At 41.1% G+C, this 19,280-nt stretch overlaps 1 protein-coding gene and 3 long non-coding RNA genes across 4 annotated transcripts; 2 read left to right on the forward strand and 2 right to left on the reverse strand.

Annotated features, from left to right (window-relative positions):
• The first annotated feature begins 1,208 nt into the window (after positions 1–1,208).
• On the forward strand, positions 1,209–3,796 carry LOC112844614 (uncharacterized). The gene is made up of 2 exons (XR_003217350.1): positions 1,209–1,262; positions 3,666–3,796. It is a non-coding gene; the product is annotated as an uncharacterized LOC112844614 (long non-coding RNA).
• Positions 3,797–5,288: 1,492 nt separating this feature from the next.
• Positions 5,289–6,443, forward strand: LOC109199822 (uncharacterized). The gene is made up of 2 exons (XR_002060118.2): positions 5,289–5,774; positions 6,138–6,443. It is a non-coding gene; the product is annotated as an uncharacterized LOC109199822 (long non-coding RNA).
• Positions 6,444–12,782: 6,339 nt separating this feature from the next.
• On the reverse strand, positions 12,783–16,872 carry LOC109199812 (E3 ubiquitin-protein ligase TRIM17-like). The gene is made up of 3 exons (XM_019355144.2): positions 16,731–16,872; positions 15,995–16,629; positions 12,783–13,232 (listed from the first exon to the last, which is right to left on the reverse strand). Exons 2-3 carry the CDS (start codon positions 16,610–16,612, stop codon positions 13,134–13,136), a joined length of 717 nt encoding a protein of 238 aa, XP_019210689.1. The 5' UTR covers positions 16,613–16,629; positions 16,731–16,872; the 3' UTR covers positions 12,783–13,133.
• A 726-nt stretch (positions 16,873–17,598) lies between these two features.
• Positions 17,599–18,090, reverse strand: LOC112844618 (uncharacterized). Its single transcript, XR_003217356.1, has 2 exons — positions 18,043–18,090; positions 17,599–17,902 (listed from the first exon to the last, which is right to left on the reverse strand). It is a non-coding gene; the product is annotated as an uncharacterized LOC112844618 (long non-coding RNA).
• Between the last annotated feature and the right edge of the window lie 1,190 nt (positions 18,091–19,280).

Here is a 19,280-nt window from a genome sequence, read left to right on the forward strand (position 1 = left end):
TTTTTACATGTTGTAGTGCCATTTCTGGGAGTATTTTAAGTTGCTATACATCAATACAACCATTATATCCCAAATTTTAATCATATGTATGCATCAAGTCATCAGTAACTACATAAATTGCAATAGTGGTATTTTTACACAAATTTCTAGTTAAAGTAATTTCAGAGGTTCATCCCTCAAAATTGTAAATGTACAAAAGTTGCATAAAACAGTTTCCAAATTAATTTTGAGTGTCTTCATAGTTTTATTTTTGAGATACACCAATTTGTATATACTACAGCCACCAACTTTGAAATTCTCATTTACATGACTTATTTAAACATTCTCCTCTTGAATGCAAAATTCTTAAAAACATCTTTTATCCTTTCAAGAGTAAATAAATCTGAAAGCTGTTCCATCCTAAAAGAGTACAACAATGTGTAGTTTATGATGTTCTAAAGGTTTCAGCATCTTTTTGAATTTGTCACATGTGTGGAAAGGTATGAGTGAGCCTTTGTATCATACTGTGAGTGATGCTCGTCAGCACACAAACCCAGAGTTTCTCTACAGGAACACAGAGAGAGTTATTCCCTGTACTGTAAGGACACATTCAGCATTGTGCAGTAAATCCAGATCATCCCAGTTAAATGATTACATGGATGTGAGTGTGGTCGTCAGAGCAGCACTGATCAGTGTCAGGTTATAATGACCAAGGTGTACACAAACACTAAGTTTGAGTGTGTGCAGTGAGACTTCAGTCAAAGCATTTAACTGAGGTGTGAAAAATAAGCTGAACTCTACAGCTTGTTGTGGTCCCCTGTGGCTTGACAGCCTTCCAGCTGTTCTCCAGCATTTTCATTTACAGTCATAAAATATCTCCACATGTTGCTCCTCTTTCTCTCTCTCTGCAGTCCAAATGCGTCTTCTGAGCGCCTCTGAGTCACGTGACGGCACAGTAACAAATCCCAGCAGGGCAAGAAGAAGGGGGCGGAGCAAAGTGCGTCTGCCGCATAAGAAGCGGTGTTCACAGAGACAGAGCTGCTGTTTCATCCACAGCGAGTAAATAGTGAACCTCCAGGAGAGAAACAAACTAAAGTATCGATCATATACCACTACCAACGTTTGGATCGATATCTGCATCGATCTGCACACCCTTGTCTCCTGGATCGTAGCTGAGATCAGCGTGAACCACGTGGGTCTCTGCTCCCTGACCTGTTTCCTGTGTTTGGAAAGAGTTCCAGCTTCATCACGGAGTTTCTCTCGGTTTGTGGGCTCATCTAAAGGTAAGCACCGAGCTAACTTCAACACTAGATTTACTAACCCTGCGCACATTTGCAGAAATCCCTTGAAACCAACACCTACTAGAATTACTGACTTTTTTATTTTCTGGTGCAAGTCCCAAGGTGTTAATCACCCCTGCTGAGATTTGTACAGGTCATATGCTCGATTCACATCCTGCTTTTGTTGTGCAAACCACCCATTGTCTTTGAGGCCTGGCACATTTGCTTTTGCACACACATACAAACGCTGCAAATCTGTGTTTATTTGACAGTGTAAGACAAAAGCAGCAAAAATAAAAACTGTACCAAGAGTACAGTCTTAATGGCTCACTATACAAACAATCTGGAGACATAAATATTGACACGTGTAGCGCTGGGCTGTATCATACCGTTCACGGTAATACCGGTGTAATTTTAGGCAACGATAGGAAAATGAAATATTGCCATAGAATATGGGTAAAACGTGCATGCGCAGTGAATATGTTTACATAAGCACATGGCGGGCCGTTAAATGAAACGGATGAACCAGAACTGGTTTGTAGAAATGCTGCAACTTCAGTGGTGTGGAACTGGTTTGGCTTTCGTCCGTCAGATACACAACAAAGCACTATTTTTGGTAGAGCATGCTAGCGGGCCGTCGTTATTACCGTGTTTTTGGAAAATACTGCACACTTTAAATCAATCCTTTGATTTTCCTGAAAATCGACAGTGCCCCTTATAATCCTGCGTGCTTTATGTAACTCTTGTGTTTACTGACCTCGGAACGATTTTATGTACACGGTGCTCGAAAATCTGTCAAATGTTTCAGTACGACTTTGCTCAGCTACGAAGCCGCACCGCTTGATGGTAGTGGTGTGCGATACTGCATATTTTGGTATCGATCCGATACCAATACAGATACGGTACTTTCAATAAATAGGGTGGATGCCTCAGTGAACTACTAAATCACAATTAATTTTCATGACCTTAAGTGTTTTTTGTGATGTTTCCTTTGGTGTTATTAATTAGTTAAAACCCAGGACATAATTAGGAGAAAGAATTTATTTATAATTAAATAAAAAATGTTTTATTATTGTGGCGGCTCGTGGTCTGCGATGCCGCTGCAGGTGAGATGGACTCACCTTCACTGCCTCTACAATGATGCCTCGCTGGCTTAAAACCTGTGCGCTGCTTGTGCTTTTGTTGTTTTTGGTGTTGATGTGTACAGCTGGCAGCAGGAGGGCTGCAGCCGTTGAATGTAGGCTACTGTTACAGCAACCGCGTGATCACTGTAAGTAGGGCTGCACGATTAATCGTTAGAAAATCGCGATCTCATTTCCAAATGACAACGATTAAAAAAAGAAAAGAAAAAAAGAAAAGACGATGGCGATTGCACCGCATTTTGATCCGGGACTTAATCTGCATGAAAACAAGCGCTCACTCTTCCTGCTCAACAAATGACAAGGGCGTAGCCTTATACCACGTGATACAGACGCTGGCTGCTAAAATTGGCAGGGAAAAACCAACGGAGAGCACCTCAGGGATGACGAGAAAGTGACTGGAGAAAATCCACCCAAACATCAATAACGGGAACCTTATACAGCGCTTCCCCATAGCCGTCGAACGGAGGTTATTACTTATCACCTGGCTAAAGATATGGCTCCCATCAACACTGTGCAAAACGAGGGATTTAGGAAAATGATCAACATCCTAGACAAACGCTACACAGTGCCGTCCCGCAAGTATGTTTCTATTGTTGCACTACCTGCTCTATACACTCAGTGTCGAGCAACGGTGGAGACGGAATTTCAAGCAGTACAACATTTTGCGGCAACGACAAAATGTGAGGCATTTATTGTTTTTATGTTTATTGTTTTTATGTGCAGTCTCAACTGTTACGAAGTTGATGTGTAGTTAATAAGTGCAATAAATATTTATATTGGAAAAGAAAATCATATATATATATATATATATCTGCAGTGTCACTCACAGAGATCTCAACTTTTGTATATTAAAGTCCAGCCTCACAATACGTAAGCAGATATCATAATATGCGTCAGTTACTTGATTTCTATAACACTTAAAAACTGTCCTCACACTCTGTGTGTTTCCTGCTGTTTTTTTATACTCGAAACATCCAGAGTACATTCTGTGCTAATCTCACTGAGCAGGCGTACAGGCACAGCCAAATGTCTCTAATCTTTGCCCTAGAAACAAGTCTAATATTTATCTCTGTCTGTAAGCGTGTTTGCATTGACCCTCAAAAGACTGAATGCCAACTCTCATGAGCACATTTGCAATGTGTGTATGAAAATAAGTATAAATACTTATTTAATAAAAGCTCACAAAATACCACTACTAAAAGGCCGGTTAGAATAATGTATTTCCCACAAATCACTGCCTCTGTTTGTATCTCTGTCACTGCAGGACCAACGTGGATCGAGAAGTCAGCGCTCTCAGGAGGCCGACAATTTTGTTGAAGAAAGAAGTGGAAGAAAAAAATACAACCGTGACGAGTTTGGGAAAGATTTTACTGTGAAAGCTTCCCTAAAAATGCATCAGGTCATCCACACCGGAGAGAGACCATTCAGCTGTGGAGACTGTGGAAAGTCTTTTACCAGGTCTAGAAGCTTAAAAAGACACCAACTAATCCACACTGAAGAGAGACCGTTCAGCTGTGACGAGTGTGGAAAGTCTTTTACCGAGTCTGGAAACTTAAAAACACACAAACTCATCCACACTGAAGAGAGACCGTTCAGCTGTGACGAGTGTGGAAAGTCTTTTACCCACTCTGGAAACTTAAAAACACACCAACTCCTCCACAGTGGAGAGAGACCGTTCAGCTGTGACGAGTGTGGAAAGTCTTTTATCCACTCTGGAAGCTTAAAAACACACCAACTCATCCACACCAGAGAGAGACCGTTCAGCTGTGGAGACTGTGGAAAGTCTTTTACCACGTCTGGAAACTTAAAAACACACCAACTCATCCACACCAGAGAGAGACCATTCAGCTGTGGAGACTGTGGAAAGTCTTTTACCCTCTCTGGAAACTTAAAAAGACACCAACTAATCCACACTGGAGAGAGACTGTTCAGGTGTGGAGACTGTGGAAAGTCTTTTACGCAGTCTAGAAACTTAAAAAGACACCAACTAATCCACACTGGAGAGAGACCATTCAGCTGTGGAGACTGTGGAAAGTCTTTTACCACGTCTCGAACATTAAAAACACACCAACTCATCCACACCAGAGAGAGACCGTTCAGCTGTGGAGACTGTGGAAAGTCTTTTACCCTCTCTGGAAACTTAAAAAGACACCAAGTAATCCACACTGGAGAGAGACCGTTCAGCTGTGGAGACTGTGGAAAGTCTTTTACCGAGTCTCGAACATTAAAAACACACCAACTCATCCACACTGGAGAGAGACCATTCAGCTGTGACGAGTGTGGAAAGTCTTTTACCCACTCTGGAAACTTAAAAACACACCAACTCCTCCACAGTGGAGAGAGACCGTTCAGCTGTGACGAGTGTGGAAAGTCTTTTATCCACTCTGGAAGCTTAAAAACACACCAACTCATCCACACCAGAGAGAGACCGTTCAGCTGTGGAGACTGTGGAAAGTCTTTTACCACGTCTGGAAACTTAAAAACACACCAACTCATCCACACCAGAGAGAGACCATTCAGCTGTGGAGACTGTGGAAAGTCTTTTACCCTCTCTGGAAACTTAAAAGACACCAACTAATCCACACTGGAGAGAGACTGTTCAGGTGTGGAGACTGTGGAAAGTCTTTTACGCAGTCTAGAAACTTAAAAAGACACCAACTAATCCACACTGGAGAGAGACCATTCAGCTGTGGAGACTGTGGAAAGTCTTTTACCACGTCTCGAACATTAAAAACACACCAACTCATCCACACCAGAGAGAGACCGTTCAGCTGTGGAGACTGTGGAAAGTCTTTTACCCTCTCTGGAAACTTAAAAAGACACCAAGTAATCCACACTGGAGAGAGACCGTTCAGCTGTGGAGACTGTGGAAAGTCTTTTACCGAGTCTCGAACATTAAAAACACACCAACTCATCCACACTGGAGAGAGACCATTCAGCTGTGACGAGTGTGGAAAGTCTTTTACGCACATTTCAAACTTAAAATCACACCAACTGATCCACAGTGGAGTTAAAGCGTACACCTGTGATCAGTGTGGCAGAGCTTTTACTCACAGTAACAGCTTACAGAGTCATCTAGTTACCCACTCTGGAATTAAGGCGTACAGCTGTGACATTTGTGGAAAAACTTTCAGCCGGATAGGGAGCCGAAATACACACCTACGCATTCACACCAGACATGATGTGTACAGCTGTGATCAGTGTGGTAAACAGTTTACCACAAAGACAGAGTTACAACGTCACATGTTTACCCACACTGAGGAACGACCTTATAAATGTGACCTGTGTGAGAAGACTTTTAAATCTCCACGTTACCTGAAAGCACACCAACAGATCCACACCAGAAAGACTCTACAAGTGCAGTTACTGTGAGGTATGTATTTATATTTTTATCTTGTCAGCCCGACTGTTTGAAACAACTCTGCTCATCAAATTGTGTTAGCATGTTAGCAATTCTACTGCATGGAAAGGCAGCTCTGAATGATTATTCAGACTCTAATCACAGGTTTTTAGGGATAGTGTTTGAAAATTGTGTTATTGTTATTGTAGCATTAAACTAGTATTACTTTAATGTTTTTACTCTTATCGTTTTTATAGCACATTAAATTGAGCTGAGTGTGATAATGTAAACCGTAAAAGGTAATTGGACTTTGGCAGAGATGCTCTTTATTTCAGGTGACGTTCAGGATAAAAATGTTGAAGGACTGACTTACACTGTCTTTGTGTTTTTGTTTAGAAGCAGAGCGACACAAATGGATCAAGTTCTCAACCCTGTCATCGCTGTGGGAAAGACTTTTGTTGTGACCTTTGTGGAAAAACTTTAAGTCATTGAAGGACTCTGAAAATACATCAACGTAGACACACTGGAGACAAAATGAACTACTGTAAAGAATGCGGGAGAGGCTTCACCACTTCAAAGGACTTCAAACAATATGAACTCCTTCACAGTGGCGTTAAAAAGCATGTCTGCGATCAGTGTGGGTCATCCTTCATCAGTGCACGTCAGCTTGAAAAGCATAAACGAGTCCACACATGAGAGAAACCATACAAGTGCAGACACTGTGACAGAACCTTTTCACAGTCATGTGATCATACTAAGCATGAACGCAGACACATGAAAGAGAACTTCATCACGGTGCCCCCCGTGTGCGGCAGCCTGTTTCAGCAGCTTTGCTTGTTCTGAGTTTCTTTTTTTCTTATCTTTTTCTTCTTGTAATTTTTTATAACGAACGTATTAGTAATTAGATAACAAATTTCCCACGTGTGGGACTAATAAAGGTTATCTTATCTTATCTGTGAAAGAGTTTGAGTAATCTCAGTTCATACTCCACTCAGAAACGATTCCATGTTACAAATAAACTGTTACGTCTTGATTCCTGCTTTTACTTTAATCTTGTAAACAGTACATTTGCATAACGACTGAAACCGGCCCAATGAATGAACAATGGGCTGTAAGGTCAATTTCTTCATCATTAATATGCAAATTCTTATGAGCATTGATCAACAACCACTGGTCAATGACCATGAGTACCATTCACAGAGTAAAAATTTGCATAATGATTATGAAGTTTACTGTTACCAATGTTCAAAAACATTTACTAAATTATTCAGCTTGTTTGTGTAATTAAATCCTGCAACAATTAAACCAAAATTTTATATGTTAAATAAAGAAATGGTTTACTGACAAAGAGTTTGAGCCGTGATGTCATTTCCTGTATATCAGAGCAACACCTGAAGTGACCAGTGTTTAAAGTCAGAGTCAAATTTTGTGTCAGCATGACCTTGTGAAAACTGCTTTGCGATGCTTCACTACGTTATCTGCTAACTGTTAGGGTGTAGAAGGACGAAACTCCCAGGGTGACCAGTGGCAGGAGCTTCCTGATGCAGAGAGTTGAGTGTGGGGGATATAAAAGAGAAGCTGAGGCATCCCAAGGTTAAAGCTGGCATAACTGAACTCAGGCAAAGAACTGCAAACTTAACAAACCAAATGAGTGCACAAAGAAATATAACTGACCTAAACAAACATAACTGACCTAAACACGAAATGGCACAGAAGGGTAAATATATTGTCTGATCAGACCACTATGAGACACGAGGAGTTTTTCCTTCGAACTGTCGCCAAAGTGCTTGCTCATAGGGGGTCATATGATTGTTGGGCTTTTCTCTGTATCTACTGTACAATATAAAGCGTCTTGAGGCTACTTTTCTTGTGATTTGGCGCTATATAGATACAATTGAATTGAATTGAATTGAATTGGTTCTTTAGTATTTCTAAAGGGTTAAAGTGCGTCCTCACATCTGCTTCATGAATATGAAGGGTTGTAGTGGGAGAAGGTGGTGTGAAATCCTCATAGGTGTGAAGTGATGAGGTTGCTCCTGTGGGTGAAGTCTTTCATAGCATTAATTGCTTTGTTGTGGGGGGAGTGGGGAAGGTGGGGGGATGGGGTGGCTGTAGCTGGGGGTGGCTGTAGCTCAGGAGGTAGAGCAGGTCACCTACTGATCGGAAGGTTGGAGGTTCGATCCCTCCAGTCTGCATGCCAAGTATCCTTGGGCAAGATACTAACCCCAAGTTGCTCTCCGATGCATCCATCGGAGTATGAATGTGTGTGAGTGGAGTTAGAAAGCACTCAGTATAGAGGTATTGCTGGTGAGAATGGGTGTGACTGGGTGAATGTGGCGTGTTGTATAGAGCGCTTTGATACTCCGGGAGAGTAGAAAAGCACTATATAAGAATCAGACCATTTACCATTACCATGAGTGACCAAAGTGTCTCTATTGTTGGAGAAGTCTCTATTGACTTGTGAAAGCTGCTTGATGTCTCATCAAACCGACAGTAAAAGTCGTTGAGGGCGTTGGCCAACAGTGGAGTGGGGCTGTGTGCTTCCTGAAGTGAAAATCTGGCATTTAAAGATGAATGGGAAAGACTCGCTCACAGCTGACTAATGAACATTTGCATGCATGCTTAAGAACTGCATTGACCCCATTTCACCCAAGGTTTAAAATTCTGCCTGCAAATATCAGAGGTGTAGTCATCTGTGTCCATATTTTCTCCAGCATACGGGGGATTCCCATCATAATAAATCTTTTGGTAAGAGGTGATAAAGAACCTAATCAAAATTTTCCATCCAAATTCCCTCCATCTTTGTGAGGTAGTGCATTTCCATTGTTCTTTCCATATTTGAGTCCATTCATCCTGTGTTATGCACACTCCTCCCTCCTTCTCCCATAATATCTTATTTGTAAGAAATGTATACAAACAGGAAATGTGTTTTTTGTTGACGTCACCACTAGGGAAGCACCGATATCGATACCGGTATCTGGTATCGGCCTCGATACCACATTTTCTAAAGTACTCGTTAAAAGTCCCCCGATACCGGGGACCGATACCACGGTCTGAGACCTGTCTATGTTTGAGCGACATGTAAGGGGTTAATCACAGGCGCCGAGTGCCCGCCCCCAGGCCCCGGCTGCAGCTCGGAGCTGGGAGAAGGCGAGACAAGTGAGCCGTGTGGAACTATTTCAAAGTGAACGAAGACGCAAAAACAAAGGCGGACTGCATATAGTGCTCAGCTCAGCAAACAGTTATCCTTTGTCCTCCCTGGTGAACATGATGTGAGGAATCTTAGTACTCTAAAGTGTTACCCCAGTTACATTTTAATCTTTTTGTTCACCGGGGAAATAGTAGTATTTGTTAGTAATCCTTGAATATAACAGAGATTTCTGCAACTTTATATTACAACTTATAGAGCAGCAAAATGTAATCTTATATTTAAAACACTGACAGGATGTTCAAGTCAGTGCAGTACGTCTTGTGTTTAATAACCACCAACCATCTACAACTACAGACATAAGTAATTAGAGTTTAATTATCAAAAGACGAACAAATTAAATAAAAAAAAATTGAAGTTGGACCTGGGGCTTAGCTGCACTTCTATGTAATAGCAATTTCAGCCACAAGGTGGAGCAGTGAGTCAGAGTAACTTTTATCTAATCAAGGAAAGAGCGCATTCTTATTTACAGTGGCAGAAAATAAAAACACTATATAAATACACATTAGTTACTTACGGTGAGAAATTATTCACAAGAAATGACGGCTGCCACTTTCCCCAAATTCAGATCATGCAATCCTCAAAGAAGGTGCAACAAACCATAGAGCTGCACGTCAGACTTACCAGGCCTCGTTTAGCACATTAAATATTAAAGTTCTCTAGCATATCGAGACTATCTCTACACAGCATAATATAATCCATATGTATGGGGTACGACCCCCCTCTTGGTTGTGGCGTGTGGATATTTCTTTAAGACACTAGTAAGTATGTGTGATATCCTGACATTATGAATTGTAAATGTAGCTAATTTTGTAATATTTTTCAATTTTTCTTGTTGTTTTTGTTGTTGTATTTAGTTTTTTATCTGTGTGTACTTTTTTAGTGTGGATGAAAAAGTTGGATGTAGCTAGCTGAGAGAGAGAGAGACTGAGAGACAGCTTCGTCCTTCGGGCTGTCAGGATGCTGACCATCTCTGAATCGAGAAGGGGGGCCCAAGGGTACATCTTTTGCCATCCTACAATGCTGTGATTGTAGCCATTCCCCACTTTCTGTGAATGGTACTCATGGCCATTGATCAGTAGACTTTGATTAGTTGTCATTGATCAATTGGTCATAAGAATTTGCATGGAACTGACCTCACAGCACATTGTTCCTTCAGTGGGCTGGTTTCCTTCACTATGCAAATGTACTGTTTATAAGATTGGGGAAACCTGCAGTCAGCTGAGACTGAAGAAGTCAGTTGGATGAGTGACGAAACGTTTCACCAACTGAAAATGTCCAGATGAACAGAATCAACCTTTAGTGGGGGGGCTGGTTGACCTCTGTTGACCTCTATAAATTTTTGTTAATATCTTTAAAATGATAGCAGCACAAACGAAAATTTTTGCAGCACAAACGTAGCACAAACGTTTGATACCACTTTTGTTGGATTTGAAGAAGGTGGGCGGGGGCCAACTTCACTCACATCCTGTAGCAGCAGAAAAGGCTAACATTGTTATTTATTTATTTTTATTGCCACTGTACATATTTATTTACATTGCCACTCTGTACATTTCAGACATATCAGGCAGGGATTTACATTAAAGGCATAGTTTCATCCAACAATATTCATTTTATCACAAAAATATGGAATGGAAATTACTGTTTGCATTGTTTAACAAAGCTTTATATCCTAGAAACAAACACCCTGCAAAAATAAAAAAAAATAAAAAAACACAACCTGGTTGTTCAGTTCAGGAAACAAATGCTGTACAACCCATATGTTTTAGAAAAACACATGCACTAAATACATGCTTTTTTTCCCCTCCTTCCCCCTCCTTCCTCTCCCCCTCCTTTTTTACAAACAATATAATTACCATAATATAAACGATCATGCCCAAATAAGTATATACAAAGGAGGGGAGAGAAGAAGAAAAAAAAAAACAAACAACCCCCCCCCCCCCCCCCCCCCGAAAAGAACAATACAACAATACACCCAAACCAAAGTATATAATCTTGAAGCCGATATGGGAGGAGGCCATCCCTCCCAGTTTTACTTATTAAAGTAGTCTATAAAGGGTTGCCAAATTAGGTAAAACTGTTTAACGTTATCTCACAATGAAAATTTAATTTTCTCCAACTGTAAATGATACATTGTGTCTCTTAACAAAGCAGAGTGAGTTGGGGGGGCTTTATTTTTCCAGTTTAGAAGTATAAGGCGTCTTGCAAGCAATGTTATAAAACTCAAAACACAAACTTGTTTATTATTTAAGTATTTGACTGTAGCTACACCAAAAAGTGCAATTACTGGGTCTGGGGGAGCTGTTTTTTAAAAATATCACACAAAGTTTTAAATATTTTACACCAGTAGATGGCAATATTAGGACATGTCCAAAACATATGTGACAATGAGGCAGAATTCTGGCTGCATCGATCACATGTTGAGTCTGCTCCTGGAAACATCCTTGAAACCTTCAATTCAGACAGATGGAGCCTATGTAGGACCTAAATTGTAATAATCCGTGCCTGCAGCAGACGGAAGTGGAGTGAACCAATTCTTGTGCCTTAGTCCATTGTTCTGGACAAACAATGGACTAACATTGTTATCTTTTTACAAAACAAACAAAAAAAAACCAGCTAACATGAGAGGTTTTTGAAAAAGTTTGTGTTCTCCATTCTTTAAGCACCGTTTAAGCACCGGCACCGTTTCAAAAGTACCAGTTTGGTACTGGTACCGAATAAAACCTAAATGATACCCGTCCCTACTCACCACCAGGGAACCACTGCTTTATATAATATGAAAATGAAGTTCAAGCAGATCCCATGAAACTTGGATTACACACAAACACACACACAAACACGCACACTGCAGCACTGACCTGCAACTTTCAGGTCCACTTGTTTCCTCATCAGGATGTTTCCCTCCCCGCTGTAGACAGTGCAGGTGTAGGGGCCTCTGTCCCAGTCTTGCTAACTCCGGGTCCTGTTATCGGACCCGGAGTTAGCAACATCCCCCAAGAACCCGAAGAGTAGAGTCCTGGCCCCTAGCCCTGTCAGTGTAGCAGAAATGATGACGGATGATGATGGCAGCAGCAGCCGTTCTTCTCTGCGTGAGTAGCTTAATGTTGTTCGTGTGTAATTTACGTTGAGTAGGCTTACCACGCTATTACATTAATGCATGTAAGATGAACTAGCAAACACCTTCGTAGTTACATGCGGCTGTCTTCTTGTTTGATGGCAGATGCTCCCTTCACCCTGGCCAAAAAGGCTAAAATGTTCAAAGAAAAAGTGGAAAACAGTTAAACATGAGAGGTTTTTGGACAAAGTTTGTGTTTTTTCCATTGTTTAAGCACTGCTTCCAGCCAAGAGTGATACCATATATGCCCTATAGCTGAAGAAAAGGCTAACATTGTTATCTTTTTACAAAAAAACAGCTAAACATGAGAGGTTTTTGGACAAGGTTTGTGTTGCCCATTCTTTAAGCACCGTTTAAACACCGGCACCGTTTCAAAAGTACCGGTTTGGTACTGGTATCGGATAAAACCTAAACGATACCCATCCCTAGGGAAGAGCTCAGTGAGGCAATTGAAAAAGACTTCTGCTCTGCCTCAAAGCAATTCTGGCAAACAGTCAAGTGACTCAGGAGGGCAAATAAGTGCTCTACTCACACGGTATATACTGAGTAGCGATGTGCAAAGCAGCCAGTATTTGTATTTGTTGAGGGGGGAAAAGTATTTGTATTTGTATTCGAGTAAAATTCATAATAGGCGTAAAAATCCATTTTTTTGCATTACACTTCTAAATAACATTATAGTGTAAGTATTCTTTATTTATATCCAATTTAATAATTATGGACATGCAGTATTAGTTGATGTTTTTCCATAAATCCAGCAATGAACATGTAACGTGATTGAAAAGAAAATAACAGCCATCGCCTCATCCATGGTTAAACCAACAACTAATAAAATACCATTGTGAACATTATGAACCCCCGTGTCACTAACCCATGTCAGTCACCTCTTTCACACCTCACTCACTTGTCCTTCAGCCTGCCCAGCACAGATATAAAAAGGTTGTTTGGTCACCAGTTATCCAGTACAAGGATTTAGGACCAAGACTGTTAAACCCTGAAATAATGTGTGGCAAATGATCATCGGTCAGTATTTTATGAAAATATTTCTTTTAGAAGCAGAGGGTTAGTTTAGTTAACCCATACATAAAAGTTTGACTTTTAGAGCCCTGACCAGCATCCTGCAGCATCTGGAGCAGCTGTGTGGTGCTGTCATGTCAATAAGGATCCAAATCTGTGGGGATGTTTCCAGCAGGGGTTATAACCTGCAGTCAGCAAGGTGTACCTAATAAAGTGGCAGTGTTTATGTCACAGTGCAGCACCATCAGAAAACGGTGGTTTACATCTCTGTTACAGGAAACCTGAAGAGTTAAAACACAAGAGAAGAAAATCTAAACGTTACACAAAGAACATAAAAGAACTAAACTTCATAAAAACTTCACAAATGATGCTTTAAATGAAAAATAAATCCCTGTAAATAATTCAACAGGTCACATATTAGAACCACCTTAACTAAAACTCTGTAGCCGCTCACTGTGGTTTGTCCCAGCAGCTCTTAGGAAACAAACTGCTAACTTCAGTGTTAGCACACACTGTTAGTAAACTATGCAACACAGAATTCAGGTTTCAGTTGTGTTAAGTTGTGAAGTTGTGATGAAAGTTTTCTTACTGACACAGGTAGGATGGTCAGGCGTCCTCTGTTCCTGCACCGTTCATGAACTGTCACTTATAAAATGCTGCCAAACATCAACTACACTCAATAACTAAACGTGTGCAGGTTAAAGTGATGGACGCCCAGATCTGCACTCCAAATAAAAACAGACTAAAGGTGTTTCCTTCACAAACAAAGACAATATTTACAAAGATCTCACAGGTAAACTGTGAGCGATCACAGCAGCATCTCATCCTGACTAACAGCTTTTAGATGCAGGGAGAGCGTCTTGGTTCAGAGGTGGTTCAGCAGATGATGAGGGCCTTTCTGTTGCATTGTGTAGTGCTGTGGATGCCATGATGGTTGACTGGGTCTGGTTCTACTGAACTCAGAAACACTTCTGAGGTATTTACACCTGAAGCCTCATTTAATGTGAGTCAGAAACAAACGGCTCACCTGTGATTAATGGATGATTCCCTGCATTTATATTTCCACACAGTTTATTTCTTACAGCAGGAAAACTGAACAGAATGTATGTAAGAGGTTAGAGTGAGGATGACGTCACTTAATACAGAAAATACATGTTTTTCTGTTTTGATGATGAAGGACTTCTTTAGCTCTGTAAACAGCTACACTTGAGAGGACAGAGGTGATTTCATGGATCAATAACAATGTGTTTATCAGCTTTCATCATCGCAGTGCAGACATGACGTCAGATCTATCAAAGTGAAGGCCGTCTCTCTGATGACGTCACAGAGCAGAGTCGTTCTGTCCAATAAAGGATCTCAGATCAGCTGCTGCCATCTTGTGGCCACAGTTGGTTACTGTCTCTGAAAGTTGTCTCATGTTTCCTGTTGTCCTGTTAACAAAGGCTGGAGCTCATCATGCTGAGAGGGGAGCAGCATTTTTTGGCTCTTCACACATGTTCATTATATTCTGATGATCCTGGATGGAGACAAACTACAGATAAGTGTGTTCAGCCCAACTAGTTTATCTCATTACAGCAGTTTGATGTTTCCCTTTGAATCCCCCTGAAGATACTGACAGTGAAGCACGTACATAATACTCCAGCCTTTCAACTCTGAGCTTATTTAGTTCTATTAATACACTGAAATCTCATTTGTGTCATGAAGAAAGTCTTTAATCAAACAGAATTCAAAGATCAGAAACATTTCATATATGGAGTTAAACATGAATCATTGTTTCAACAATATATTTATTGTTGTCATAAACAGACAAGAAGACAACAACAAACTGCTCCTCCCATTCAACACATGTCAGTCCATATCCCAGCAAACTAAATCATCTCCATTTACACACATCAAATAGAAACATGAATCACTTGTAATGATTAGAAACTTGATAGAATTTCAAATCTAGTTTGGGGAGTCATTCAGTGAGAAACAGTGAAATGATTTTCCATGTGAAAAGGTGGACAGCAGAAACAGAAAGAAACAGTGAGAACTAAAAGAGAAACAAAGAGCTTTGGAACAACGAGGCAGCAGGAGGACAGCTGCAGTTTAACAGCTTCAATTCACTGACAGGAAACAACATTAGAAATATCATCATCCTCAACTCATCTGCTCCACTGACACTGACACCTTCAACGGACACACCTTCACTTTACCAACAGTGTTAATGAATGGAAACATCCTGTGAGTGAAAGTGTGTGTGAAGGTGTGTATGTGTGTGTTAGTATCAGGATCAGAGAACGACAGCTTTCCTCTGTTCCAGTCCAGATTCACTCTGATCCTCTGGAGCTTCTTCTGTACTGACAGAGCAGTGAGAGGAGCTGATGGTGAGAGTGTGCAGTATTTATCTTGATAGAACATTATTGTCCATAATCCAGACTCTATGCCTCCCTTCCTCTGCACAGACTCTGCTAACACACCCAGTTCCCACCCTGTACTGTCTCCAACTTCAACATCCCAGCTGTGAGTCCCTGAGTTAAAGCCCTCAGAGCCCAGGACAGAGAAGATTAATCCATCACACCTCTCTGGATTATCAGGAAGCTGCTGCCTCTCTCCTCCTCGTCTCACACTGGTCAGATCTTCAGACAGGATGAGGTTTGGATGAGCAGTGTTTGGGTCCAGAATGAGAGGAGTGTAGGAGACCATGTCCTTCATGTTGTTCCAGATGTTGAAGGTCAGGTTGCCCAGGTGTTTGGCCTGGTCTATCAGAGCTCCTGAGGGCAGCTGTGGATCATCCAGCAGGGGGCAGCGCTGGACTCTTTCCACTGCAGCCTTGTAGTTGTGCAGGAATGAGACGTCTTCAGCTCTCAGCTCCTCCTCTGTGGCTCTGACTGTGTCTGAAAGAGCTGCTATCTCTCTGCTCAGAGCCTCCATCTTCTCCTTCATCATCCCACTCTTCTGCTCCTCTTCCTCCCTCAGTGCAGCCAGCCTGGCCTCCTCTTCCTCTGCTAGAAACTGCTGAAGCTTCTTAAACTGCTCCTTAATCTGCCTCTCTGTGTGTCGGGCCTGGACCTTAATGTGTTCTGCTGTTTGATCAAACTTCACTTGAACTTCTTCACAAACCTTTAACTTCTTCTTTAAGGGCTCCAGAGTTTCCTGAAGTTTCTTCTTGTGTCGTTGTGCAGCTTCATCGATGGGTCTGAATCTGTGCTTGGTGTGTTTTTCTGAGTCTCTGCAGACGAGACACACTGGCTGCTGATGGTCCAGACAGAAGAGTTTGAGTTTCTCAGAGTGCAGACTGCAGAGATCCTCTGAAGCTCTCTGATCTCTCTCCTGTAAGAACGACTCACACAGGTTCTTTAAAGCTCGGTTTAAAGGTGGATCATACACTGATATTTTCTTACAAACTGGACACTGGTGTGTTGGTCTCTCTCTCCACCATCTCTTCAGACAGTCTTTACAGAAGCTGTGGCTACATGACAGAATAACAGGATCTCTGAAGACCTCCTGACAGACCGGACAGCAGAGATCCTCCTCTGATCTGGAAGCCATTGAGTCTGTGAGTGAAGCTGAAAACAGCAGACAGGAAGTACAGTCAGTCCTGGCTCCCCTCCCTCCTCTACCACCTTCACTGAAACATCCTTTGAGTCGTGTTTTTGCTCAAACTCACATTCAGTGTGTGGAGCGTCAGCAGCTTGAAGCAGCAGTGTTGGAATTTTCCACTTTTCTCTCCTGTAGCTGGACTCACTCAGAGGAAGCTGCTAGTTTGGTCTGAACTCAGTCTGATCGTCTGTGCGTCTCTCTTTACTGATGAAGAACTTCCTGTTTCCTGGTTTGTTGCATTTGAGTGACGTGAGTGGAGGAGAAAAATGTTGCTTTTTCACTTTTAACTAAGGTGTGTTTCAATCCTGCCTGTAGCTCAAAAACTGTAAAACAGGTTTTGTGTCTTTTCACCTCCACAGGTCACAACATGAAACCTGTTGTGAAGTTTATAAAATAAAGTGTCACTCGGTGGTGCAGCTGTTTGTCAGCTTCTATTTTAGACTTTGTTCTGGTTCTTGTTCAGGTTCCCAGCAGTGGGAGTGTAATGCAGTCACACACACACAGGTGGTGTTAAGGTGGATTCACTGTGTTACAGACAGTGGTGTTATTTCTTGTAACTAAGGGTGTGTTTCACTCCAAAGTTCAGACATTAACCTGCCAGAAGTTGTAAAAGTTACTGATAAAGAGCTTTTATCTCATTTCACATGCAGGTCAGAGCATGAAAGCTGTGATGCAGCAGTTTGAGAAAAATTGCTGCTGATACAAAATATTTTTTGTGGTTTTACAAAATATATAAAAGAGCAGAAAGAGAAGAAATAAGTGTAAAGAGTGCAGCAAAATGCATGTTTTAGTGTGAGTTGGTTCATCTGATCTGGTTGTGTAAAAGTCACTGCATGACACTGAGTGTTACTTTTGTGTTACTGACACTCATCTCTGACTCAGAGAAACGATTTCTCCCCTGTGATGTTCACACAGTGGTGAGTTACATGTGTGTGGAATTTTTACTCTTTTATAGAATTAAAGTTTTGCTTTTCTCTTACTTTCTTTTTTCTGTTATTTACTAAAAAATCTCTCAAAGAAATAATGAATTCTCCACACGTGTTTGAAGGTTGCATGCAAATATCATGTGATCTAAAAGTCAAATATCTGCTGATGGAGCAAAACAAGGCCAGATGTTCAGCAGCTGTATTGCTGCATGACATCAGCCCACAGCAGCAGAGACCGTGGAGCCAACATGTGAGAAACAAAGCAACACGCTGAACATCTGAACCACAGCAGGAAGTGCGACTCTTTGTAGACCTGTGGACAGGAAACACACAGCAGGTCCTGATCAGTAACAGGGTCCAAATACAAACATGTGTTTATCAGCGTCTGTATATATGAGCACACAGAGAGCTCAGCTGGACACACACTTCAGTCCTCCATCAAACACAACACACCTACACACTGTTTCCACCAGCTGCAGCACAGTCCAGTCTTTACAGTCAGGGAGGGCTTTTAATTTGAAAGGCACCATGCAGGAAGTTTCAGAGGAACAGAAGAAGAACCAAAGGATGGTCTGTGATGTTAAGGTTAGTGTGATCAGCATTAGCTGGAAATATGAAACATGTCAAACATGTGAGGAAGAAGCAGCAGCAGCTCACACGTTTACCACAACCACACACAGTCCTCTGAGAGCAGCGTGGCCTCCATCTTTGAAACACACAAACTCAAACGCACAAACTCACTGATTGATTATTGATTGATTGATTTTCAGAGACAAGTAATTAAAGTTTATTTATTAAGCTCTTTTCACAGCGGTCACAAAGCGCTTCACACAAAAGGCTCAAATAAACATGAACATTAAGTGCAAAATAAAGATTCAATAAGACAGTAAAATAAACAGGTAGTTTTAAAATAAATAAATAATAATTCAATAAAATGTTTGTCATTAGAAAGCCTGTAAAACAGAAACATTTGAACAGCTTTTTTAAAGAATCCACAGAGTGGACTAAACGTAGTTGTGGAGGCAGACTGTTCCACAGCCTTGGTGCCACAGACTGAAAGGCTCTGTCACACTTAGTCTTTAGTCGTGTACAGGGAACAACTAACACATCATGAGTCCGTGAACGGAGACAACGAGCAGCATATATTTTGTAAGAAGTTGAGATAAATAATCTAGGACGTGATCATTTAGTGTTCTGTGTGTTAAAACAAGAATTTTGAAACAAATCCTGAAATTTATTGGGAGCCAATATAAAGAAGATTAAACAGCAGTAATGTGAGCTCGCTTGTTAGAACATGTTAGTCGTCTGACTGCAGCATTTTGTATAACTTGGAGGTGAGAACGACATGATGTGTCCATGCTGGTAAACAGGACATTACAATAATCTAAACACGATGACACAAATGTATGAACAGTTTTTTCCAGTTCAGCCGAGGAGACCATATGTCACAGTTAGAAATGTTCCTTAAATGAAAGAAACAGGAACGAGACAGATTTTATATGTGAGTTGAAGCCCAGAGAAGAATCAAATATTCCACCAAGATTTTGAATGTTGGACTTAAAGTTGAACAAAAAGAAGCAAGAACCAATTTTATATTTGTAGTTCATGAGGAGCTATGATCACGGTCTCAGTCTTGTTGGTGTTTAAGACAAAGTATTTGCTACAGAGTGAATCAGTCCCCTGATTTAAGC

This window comes from Oreochromis niloticus, unplaced genomic scaffold (genome assembly GCF_001858045.2).
Source record: "Oreochromis niloticus isolate F11D_XX unplaced genomic scaffold, O_niloticus_UMD_NMBU tig00000457_pilon, whole genome shotgun sequence".
Taxonomy (NCBI): domain Eukaryota; kingdom Metazoa; phylum Chordata; class Actinopteri; order Cichliformes; family Cichlidae; genus Oreochromis; species Oreochromis niloticus.